This window comes from Bombus fervidus, chromosome 5, assembly GCF_041682495.2.
Source record: "Bombus fervidus isolate BK054 chromosome 5, iyBomFerv1, whole genome shotgun sequence".
NCBI lineage: Eukaryota > Metazoa > Arthropoda > Insecta > Hymenoptera > Apidae > Bombus > Bombus fervidus.
This window is the reverse complement of record NC_091521.1, coordinates 12651514-12661384: the sequence shown is the minus strand read 5'-3', so window position 1 is coordinate 12661384 and position 9871 is coordinate 12651514. Positions and strand designations below refer to the sequence as shown.

The 9871-nt window shown below is 27.9% G+C and overlaps 3 protein-coding genes across 4 annotated transcripts; 2 read left to right on the top strand and 1 right to left on the bottom strand.

Moving 5' to 3' along the window:
* Positions 1 to 4: 4 nt before the first annotated feature.
* Positions 5 to 4486, top strand: LOC139987363 (mitochondrial ribosome-associated GTPase 2). The gene is made up of 8 exons (XM_072003529.1): positions 5 to 37; positions 2812 to 3048; positions 3120 to 3239; positions 3324 to 3662; positions 3745 to 3883; positions 3962 to 4042; positions 4166 to 4194; positions 4267 to 4486. Exons 1-8 carry the CDS (start codon positions 8 to 10, stop codon positions 4411 to 4413), a joined length of 1122 nt encoding a protein of 373 aa, XP_071859630.1. The 5' UTR covers positions 5 to 7; the 3' UTR covers positions 4414 to 4486.
* LOC139987366 (ferredoxin-fold anticodon-binding domain-containing protein 1-like) lies at positions 1300 to 2793 on the top strand. Its single transcript, XM_072003531.1, has 3 exons — positions 1300 to 1494; positions 1569 to 1791; positions 1884 to 2793. The coding sequence occupies exons 2-3, from the start codon at positions 1614 to 1616 to the stop codon at positions 2708 to 2710; spliced, it is 1005 nt and encodes a 334-aa protein (XP_071859632.1). The 5' UTR covers positions 1300 to 1494; positions 1569 to 1613; the 3' UTR covers positions 2711 to 2793.
* Alars (alanine--tRNA ligase, cytoplasmic) lies at positions 4425 to 9623 on the bottom strand. Of its 2 annotated transcripts, none has more exons than XM_072003520.1 (15): positions 9441 to 9623; positions 9065 to 9255; positions 8794 to 8982; positions 8570 to 8715; positions 8245 to 8436; positions 7894 to 8184; positions 7691 to 7800; positions 7331 to 7605; positions 6924 to 7247; positions 6591 to 6849; positions 6227 to 6479; positions 5882 to 6146; positions 5521 to 5805; positions 5264 to 5441; positions 4425 to 5182 (listed from the first exon to the last, which is right to left on the bottom strand). In XM_072003520.1, the coding sequence occupies exons 2-15, from the start codon at positions 9206 to 9208 to the stop codon at positions 4512 to 4514; spliced, it is 3582 nt and encodes a 1193-aa protein (XP_071859621.1). In that variant the 5' UTR covers positions 9209 to 9255; positions 9441 to 9623; the 3' UTR covers positions 4425 to 4511. The 2 variants fall into 2 exon arrangements, with proteins under 2 accessions (XP_071859621.1, XP_071859620.1); XM_072003519.1 differs by having other exon boundaries at positions 4425 to 5185; positions 9441 to 9622.
* Positions 9624 to 9871: the final 248 nt, after the last annotated feature.

The following is a 9871-nucleotide window of genomic DNA, read 5'->3' as shown; positions in this document are numbered from 1 at the left end:
TGATATTATGATCCGTAGAATGTACACACATATATCTGTAAGTACATACATATATACAGTGGTTACAAGAAGAATTTGCTTACACTCCAATTTTCCACCGAAGTACTTTTTTATTAGGTTGTGAATTTCATTTTTATAATATTATATCTTTATAGTCAAAAATACTAGTAAACTTGTAAAATTTAATACGTTCGAATTTAATTAATTATAGTACGTAAATGTTATAATAAATACAACAGTATGTTAAGTCGATGTAAATCGACTTGAATTTTTTCAAATATTAACAGCCTTGATAAGTCATGGATATCTTCCAAGAATCTCTATGAATTTTCTATTTTCTATTTAGTAAATAATAATCAATTAAGCAATCATGAATAGATTCATTTATTTATAATCTTTCTGAGAAATTCAACGCTCCGTGAATTAATATTTATTGTATGCAAAAACGGAATCATACAGTGAATTCATGATGCTAATTTTGTAACACACTCATCGAAATATCGTACAAAAATAGTTTCATTCATTCGTCGTACTATTATGTCACAAACTTTCGTTTGTAAGCCAAAGAAGATATCAGAAAAATGCAGGGTTTATTTTAAATTACTTCCGCAATGAATTAACACAATATCCAATATATATACATAATATCACGTAAAAACATCTGTGATTTCATATATACAATATGTATGCATGTTGCTTAGATTTTAATCAATTTTATTTATATGTGTTCGATAATAACTAATATAAAAAAAGAATGCAATATATATATATATATATGTATTAGAAACTATACTACAATTAGAGTAATTTTTAAGTTTTATGATAATATATGTAACAGGGAAATAAAAATTATTAGTAAATATTTGTACCAGTAATAAAATACATGAAACTATTAATGGAACAAAGTTAAAACAAATTTAAATACATCTTAGAAATTTTTGTTCATTTTTACGTATATATTAATAACAAATTTAAAAATATTAATATAATTTAATTAAATTAAATATAATATAATTTAATTAATATAATTTAATTAAATTAAATTAAGTTGTAATGTAAATTGGTAAATATTGCATTTTTCATTGACTTTCATTAGTACATGAAATTCAGAAAATTACAGAAGTGTATTGTATATATTTCACACAATCCACATTTATAAATATGGAAATAGCATTATGAGAGTGATCTTAAATTTATAAGTATATGACATTCAAATATTACTAGTCGGCGGCCGCATCCGCAACAACCACATTTTGTTTACGTTTATTGCCTCATCTCGTTAGACATAGTGTATGTCGTATCTTAAATTTCCTTCTCATTTTTTAAATTCGAGTATGATAATATTTAATGTTACTAATCTTATTAAAATTATTTAAAAATTCATTTGCTCATTTATTAAACTTTCTAATTAGCTTAATATGTATATTACCATAATTATAAACAATAAACTATTAAATCACGTGCAGTACATCATTGTTACGCTATTCATATGAGGTTAGTCGTGTTTTCGTGTTTTAAGAGTTAGTAAATATGCCTTTAAGAGAAATTTAAACACATTATTTTAATAGTGATTATACAATATAATAATTCTATTACTTTGATTTACCAAAATCATGAAAGTTACTATGTTCAGTGAAAATGATTGTATACTCCTAGTTGGAGAAGGCAATTTTTCATTTTCTGTTGCACTGTTCCATCTCAATTTAAAAATTAATATTACTGCAACATGTTACGAAGCTAATGTTGATCAAGAGCTTGGAAAGAAAAACATAGAATATTTAAGAAGTAATGGTTGGTATTTTTTTTGGAAAAGATTAATATTTTTTCTTTATATTCTTTAATATAATTAATTATATATAAAAATTCTATGTTTTTCTTTTCAGGAGTTCGTGTATTATTAGGTGTTGATGCAACAAATTTAAAAGAATATCCAATATTAAAAACAAAATTATTTAACAAAATTATTTTTAACTTCCCTCATGTTGGTGGTAAAATGCGAATAGAAAAGAATAGGGAGTTATTAAGACAATTCTTTATAAGTGCATCAGAAATATTAAAAAGCAATGGTCAAGTATTAGTTACTTTATGCAATGGTCAGGGTGGTACAGCTATTGACAACCCACCAAGACGTTGGGATGATTCATGGAAAATTATAGAAATGGCAGCACATGGAAATTTTGTACTAACAGCGATTGAACCATTTGTATGGTCATCTTTTCAAAGTTATGTAGTAACTGGATATCGCAGTTTGGACAAACAATTTCATTCTGCTGGGGCTTTAACTCACATATTTATAAAATCTAAACCACCAACTGCTGAGAACATTGCGCCTAAAAAGAAAATAAACATTCTAGAATGCAATAGTAATAATTTTTCATGGAAAGATATAAGTCAAATTACAAACATATCGCATATAAATGCAACTAATATAGATACTCGTACATATGCATTTGATATAACTTTTGGTGTTAAGGAAGAATTTAATCCAATTAAATTTTATATTTTGTTATATAATCATGCAGGACATATTATAAATGATGTTAATTTCTTAAAATTATATGAATCAGAAGGAAAATTAGAAAAAAGAACTTATAGAATAAGTTATAAATCTAACCATTTACCCTTATATAGAGAAAGAGTTATTAATATACACCAAAATTTAATAACAAATATTTTGGAAAATAATTTAAATGTTGTGGTTGGAAGATAATGTTATTACATATGTACATATATAAAAAGTACAAATCAATGTAATACATAATTTAATAAATTCCTATTTATTTACATTTAAAATTGTGATTTTATTTTCAGATGTATTACATTCATCAAATAAGGAATCTAATTTTACATAAAAATTGTTGGAAACGAAGTATTTTATATACCGTTGCAATAAATATTAAAGAATGTAAAGATATAAATAAAAACATATTTAAATCATTTTGTACTTTTAAAAGATTTACAGAACAAAAGAATGTTCCCAAACCATTACGTAGTATAAAACCAAGAGCAAAGAATGACGCAGATAGAAGTATCCTTGATTTGAAGCAAGTATGAAGTTAAACAATTTTTCTTTAATTTGTGCTTAATATTTACAAATATTTACCTACATCAATATTTAGGTAAGAACAATTGGAGGAAAAGGTGGAAATGGAGAAATATCTTTTTTACAATTATGGTCAAATGAGAATGCTGGGCCTGATGGTGGAGATGGGGGACATGGTGGTCATATAATATTTGAGGTAAAAATTGAATAATTTGTTAAAACAGATTGAAGATAAATAGAATTGATAATATTTGAAATATGTATACTTCAAATGTTGCAGACATCATTGTGTGTTAGAGACCTTTCACATATAAGTTCTGTTCTCAAAGCTGAAGATGGAGAAAAAGGCTATAATAAAAGCTGTTTTGGAAAAAATGCCAAGCATACTGTAGTACCTGTTCCTATAGGTACCATAATACGCAATATGAAAGGAAGCATAATAGCTGACTTAAATCAAGAAGGAATGATGTTTATTGCTGCACGAGGTGGTGCTGGTGGTCATGGGAATGCATTTTTTAAATCAGATGTACAACAATCTCCATGTATAAGTGAATATGGTGCAGATGGAGAAGATTTACAGTATGTGTTAGAAATAAGTAGTATGGCACATGTAGGATTAGTAAGTAAATGCTATATTAATATTCTGATTGATCTCCTAAAATTTAGTTAAAAGCTAACAACAATTCAAATGTTTGTATTAGATTGGATTTCCAAATGCAGGTAAAAGTACATTACTAAGGGCAATATCTAGAGCTAGACCAAAAGTTGCAGCATATCAATTTACGACACTGAAACCTCATTTAGGAATCATATTGTATGATGATTATGAGCAAGTTACAGGTTGGTAACGTAATGTAATCAATTAATCAATATTTAATTCGTATTATTCTTTTAATAATAAAATTGTTAATTCCCAAGTGGCTGATTTACCGGGTCTTATACCTGACTCTCATAAAAATAGAGGACTTGGCATACAATTTCTTAAACATGCAGAACGTTGTAAGGTTTTATTATTTATTCTCGATGTTGCCTCTGACGAACCATGGAGAGATTTTGAAACTTTAAAATACGAAATCTCAGAATTTAATGTACAACTAAATAAACGATTACATCTTATTGCAGCAAATAAGATAGATTTACCAGGAGCAATGGTCAGATATTGTTTTCTTTAATTAATATTATTTAAAAAATGAATATTACCATAACTAACTATATAATTATAGGAAAAGTTGGAAATACTCAAACAAAAAATTAATTTACCAATTATTCCAATTTCTGCTAAAATGGGTACAAATATATCCACTTTATTAAGAGAAATAAGAATACTATATGACAAGGAAGAAGAGAGTAAGAAGAAAAATGTATTGTAGTACAAAGAATATTTTGATTAATTACATTATATATTTATAATAATTTGTTAATAAAAATCATATATAAAAACCATTTGTTTCAAAAACAATATTTAATATCAATTAACAGATTTTTCACAAATCTTAAAGTTTTTTATTATACTAGCTACTTCCGACTGATTTAAGATAGTGAAAAACCATCTGTTTAGATTTGTATACTGCTTTCTAGATGTCGAATCTAATACATGTTCGTACAACGGCATTAAGGCAGTGAAAACAGCAATATCTGCAAGACTAATTCGTTCTCCCACTAAATAAGTTTTTGTCAATAGTATATTATTTAGTTTCTTCAAAGAAGATAGAACATCTTCTTTAGATGTTTTAATATTTGCCTTCACATTATTTGGAACATTTTTTGAAAGACATGGCACAATCCATCCAAGTACTGCTGGCAAAATATGATTATCTGCATAACTTAACCATTGTAAAACTTCACTGAATGTAAAAGCATTGCTTGAACATCTTAATTGATCACTGGATAAATAAAACGCAATCGCATTGCTATCAGACAACACAACACCATTTCCTTCTACCTTAATACATTTGGATGTGTCATCATTTTTATGTTGTGATGTAGTTAGTTCTATATCGTTATATTTAGCGACTATTTGAGTACGATAATATTTAATACTTCCAATATCATTGGAAAGTACCAATTTCTTTTTTAAAGTTTTAGAACATACAGATTTTTCTCTACTTTTCAATGGATCATGATTTTCATTTACAATATCTTCTGAAAACATGTTTTAAGTTCAGATACTTTCAGTCTATATGACATATTAATGTTGATGTATAGTAAATTAGATCTTACCTACTATTCCAAGCTTTGAGTTAGCAAAATTTTTAGCAGTGTGTACCAACTTAGTTACGCATGATATATTCGTACCCGAAGCCTGAGCAGATTCAGATTTTCCACCACCTTTCCCTTCCATGAGTGAAGCAATTTCTTGAATCCATTCATTTGCTTTTAATCCTTTATTTATAGCAGACTATTGTATTTTATAAAACATAATAAAAGTATTATTTTTATATCAATTAGCTTATTTGGCTACACGCATCTGATCTTACCTTAGATACTGCGCTAAGAGCAAAAATTTTTTTAACATCAGGGTCGACACTTATAAGTAATGCACTTGTCTCTGGAGATATAGCTTTTATTTTCTTTAGGGCTGAATCTAAAGCTTTTGTATTACTATATGCTTGCAATACTTCAACTAATACTAAACATCCAATATTTTGCTGAATTATTTCTTGAATGGTATCTACTACTGCATTGACTATTGCGATTTTAGCTACACGCTCTTTATCGTCGAGTGCCTTTCTTAAATCTTTTAACATTTTGCGCATTTTATCCTATATTTAAATAAACACATTTATGATGGTTACAAAATGAACTCTACAAAAATGTATGTGCATGTATAAAATGTACCTTTCTCCAACTTGAAATAGTAGCATGTGAAACATCATCTGTTAATTCAACTATTTTTTTTATGTGTTCTTTTATATTTACACCACCTTTATCAGCTACTATAGTTGCTTGAAGTTGGTCTAAATGATTTTGTAATATAGATGCTTTCTTCTGAGCTTTTATTGCTTCAGGGCCTGTTAGAGCTACTATACGCCTAATACCTTTAGCAATAGCCTCTTCACTGGCTATAACAAAATCTCCAATATGTTCTGTACAATGTAAATGCCTAAAAACAATTAAACCTATATAATTAAAAAATGTTTACAACCTTTATTGTACATTATTGAAAATATTAAACATATTTACGTTCCACCACAAAATTCTACGCTAGTTTGTAATGCAGCACTACTTAAAGGATCTTTTTCTAAGTCCTCAACTGGTATACCTATACTAACAACTCTTACAGGATCAGGATATGTTTCTTCAAACATAGCACGTAATCCTTGAATAGTTTTTGCTAGTGCTAAATTACTTTCTTTAGCATAAATCTTCTTATTTCCTTTTATCATATCACTTGTAATTTCTTCTACCTTTCTTACTTGTTCTGCAGTCATTGCTCCTGTTTAGAATATATGTTTAGAAGATGTTTAGAATATATGTATACATTTTTTAAGCATTTTAAAATATATTTTACATTCTGTGTGGTCTTTATTACTATTTTTTAACAAACCTTTATTTGTAAAATCAAAACGAAGACGGTCAGGTGCAACTAAAGAACCTTTCTGATCAACTTCTGTGCCTAACACTTTGCGAAGAGCATAATTAAGAGCATGAGTTGCAGTGTGATTGCTCATTATAAGTCTCCTTCGTGTAGTATCTATGTTCAAGAAAACTTTATCGCCTTTTTTCAATTTTCCTTGACCTACAGTTCCAATGTGTAAAACGTAACCACCTCTTACTTGAACATTTTTTATACGAACTTCGGTATCCTAGAAAGATGAAGATAGTTATCTTTAATGATTATGCGTAAATACATGTAAATTTAATTACAGTATATATTTACGTCATCATCGATCTTCACTAAAAATCCTTCATCGTATATTTGTCCACCCTGCTCTGCATAGAAGTTAGTTTGATCTAACAAAATCCCAACTTCTTCTCCTGACGATACTTCATCGACAAAAGTCTTTGCACGTCTAACAGCAATAACAGTACCAATACATGGAACAAATTCATATTCTTCGTATAATTTATTATTTACAACGTTGTAATTATATTTCGGCAAGTCGTTTGTTGGTTTAATTCCTTTATTTTGTAATTCAGTAATTGCATGAACATCCAAATTAATTTGATCATCTACTCCACCACTTTTACTTTGGGAAATAAGCTGAGATAAATTAAATAATTATAATTATTTTACCAATAACACATTCTGAATTATTGCTGCAAAGTATTTGACATATTTAGTACCTGAGCTTGCTTTTTTGCTTCTTCGTAGCCGATTATATCTACTTTTAAACCTTTCTCTTCAGCCATAAGTTGTGTTAAATCAACCGGAAAACCATATGTGTCGTATAGACGCCATGCAACATCACCTGGGAGAACATTTGATGATTCTAATTTTGCTATAGTACGATTTAATAAATTACGACCACGCGATAAAGTCTTGAGAAATTGAATTTCTTCTTCATTAATGACATCAATTATATACTGTGGGTCTTTTCTCACTTCTGGAAAGATGTCACCTATATTCCCATAAAAAAAGTAATTTTTAATATAAAATGTCATAAATAATATAAAAAACTTAGAAATCAAATTGAAAGTACTTACCAAGAATATCTACCACAACATTCACCAATGACCCAAAAAAACCAGGTTTAGCATTCAATTTTTCAGTTGCATAACGTACAGCACGCCTCAAAATTCTTCTTAGCACATATCTAAAGTTTCATTAATGATACAATTTATATGATGGAATATGATCAAAATATGTAATTTAAAATACATAGATACATAAATTTAATAAAACACACCCTCTACCAGTATTATCAGGTACACCTCCATCTGCAAGAGCAATTGTAATTGTTCTTGCATGATCAGCCAAAACTCTATATGCCATATCTATTCCATCTTCATCTTCCATGCCTACCCTTCCCCGATAAGGTGGTGCTCCTGTACCTTCTTGTATTGCATTAAAAAGTGGTACAAATAAATCTGTATCATAATTTGCTTTTTTATTTTGTATAACTGACACTAATCTTTCTAAACCTAGACCACAATCAATGTGTTTTTTTGGTAATAGTTTCAAACTTCCACCAGTTTCTCTAAAATAATATACAACATTAGAGAAATAAAGCTTGCTTTTATTATTATAAGTTACTTACCTATTAAATTGTATAAATACAAGATTCCAAATCTCCAAAACATCTGGATCATCTTGATTTACTAAATCAGCTGCTTCCCTATTGCCAATACGATCATAATGGATTTCACTACAAGGTCCACATGGGCCTGTTTCTCCCATTTCCCAGAAATTATCTTTCATATTTCCTGGTAATACATGACTAGGAGATACACTAAGAAAGTAAAATAAGTGTTTATAATGTCCTTTTATAAAAGCTATGCTAATAATAATTGATACAATAAAAACTAAATATAATAATACTATTACTAAATATTAACAACTAAATATAATAAATATCTAATTACCCTAAAGAAAGCCAGATTTGTTTGCATTCTTCATCAGACTCTAAATTATTTTTTTCATCGCCTCCAAAATAAGTTACATACAGTCGATCTGCTGATAACTTTAACTTAACAGTTAGAAATTCCCAAGCCCAAGTACAAATCTCTTTCTAAAGAATCAGTCATATATGTAGAAATTGCAATAATTATTTTTCAATAAATCATGTATTACATGATTAGTGTATTACTTTAAAATAATCTCCAAAAGACCAGTTACCCATCATTTCAAAAAATGTATGATGGTAAACATCTTTTCCAACATCATCTAGATCATTATGTTTTCCTCCAGCTCTAATACATTTTTGACTGTTAACAGCTCTCGTTAGCTTTGCCATATCGCTATTAGGATCCACTGTTCCCAGAAATATTGGTTTAAACTAAAAATGATCAAAATAAACAAATGAATGAAAGATATATTTTAATAACTGAAGATAATAATATTTTTATTAAATATTATACCTGGTTCATTCCAGCATTTGTAAATAATAATGTAGGATCATCATGTGGTATTGTAGAACTGGAATGCACGTATTTGTGATTCTTACTTTCAAAAAAGTCAATATAAGCTTGGCGAATTTGCTTAGCATTCATCATTGCAGTCATACTGATCTATTCTTTCCCACTTTATTTCTATTTCTCCACTTTTACTTCTACAATTAAATAATATATAATACTCATAAAGTAATTTGAACATATGGTGACAGTTTATATTGTTTATTTAAATAAAGCAAAATATTCAAGTAATAAATATTAATTAAAAAACTAAAATTTGTATCGACATCGTAATATTATAAGATTATGAAATATAAACAGGGGGTACAATCTGTAAACTTACTCGAGACTAAATACGGAAGTTTATATCAAAGCAGCGAGCTTTACAAAAACTGGATATAAGGTATTTCAAAAGAGAAAGGAAAAGATCTTTGCAACATATGCGATCATACCGGCACCAGATTGTATCATGACCGTAACTTCAGTTCTTTGACTGCATTAACGGTCAAATCATCCACAACCACATATACATAGTATATATACTAATAAATTATAAGACTATACATAAACACGTAAATAAAGATACATAACCAAAAAATTTTTTAGATTTTATCACCGTAATATTCATATACATGATTTAAAGAAGGACTTATAAAATATTACTATAATAGAAGAGTAAACATTATTAACCTTTGTTAAGGGACGGTAAACGTAAATCAAAATTACTTTTCTTATTAAAAATATTTATTAATTGTATATTTAAACTGTTATTTC

Bases quoted from the DNA above. Each gene is read 5' to 3' on its own strand.
- LOC139987363 (XM_072003529.1), top strand. From the start codon at position 8: ATGATCCGTAGAATGTACACACATATATCT. The intron at 3,240-3,323 runs GTAAAAATTGAA...CAAATGTTGCAG, and splicing joins GTGGTCATATAATATTTGAG to ACATCATTGTGTGTTAGAGA. The intron at 3,663-3,744 runs GTAAGTAAATGC...TGTTTGTATTAG, and splicing joins GTATGGCACATGTAGGATTA to ATTGGATTTCCAAATGCAGG.
- LOC139987366 (XM_072003531.1), top strand. From the start codon at position 1,614: ATGAAAGTTACTATGTTCAGTGAAAATGATTGTATACTCCTAGTTGGA. The intron at 1,792-1,883 runs GTTGGTATTTTT...TTTTCTTTTCAG, and splicing joins AGAATATTTAAGAAGTAATG to GAGTTCGTGTATTATTAGGT.
- Alars (XM_072003519.1), bottom strand. From the start codon at position 9,208: ATGACTGCAATGATGAATGCTAAGCAAATTCGCCAAGCTTATATTGAC. The intron at 8,983-9,064 runs GTATAATATTTA...GATCATTTTTAG, and splicing joins CAAATGCTGGAATGAACCAG to TTTAAACCAATATTTCTGGG. The intron at 8,185-8,244 runs GTAAGTAACTTA...ATATTATTTTAG, and splicing joins GTATTTATACAATTTAATAG to AGAAACTGGTGGAAGTTTGA.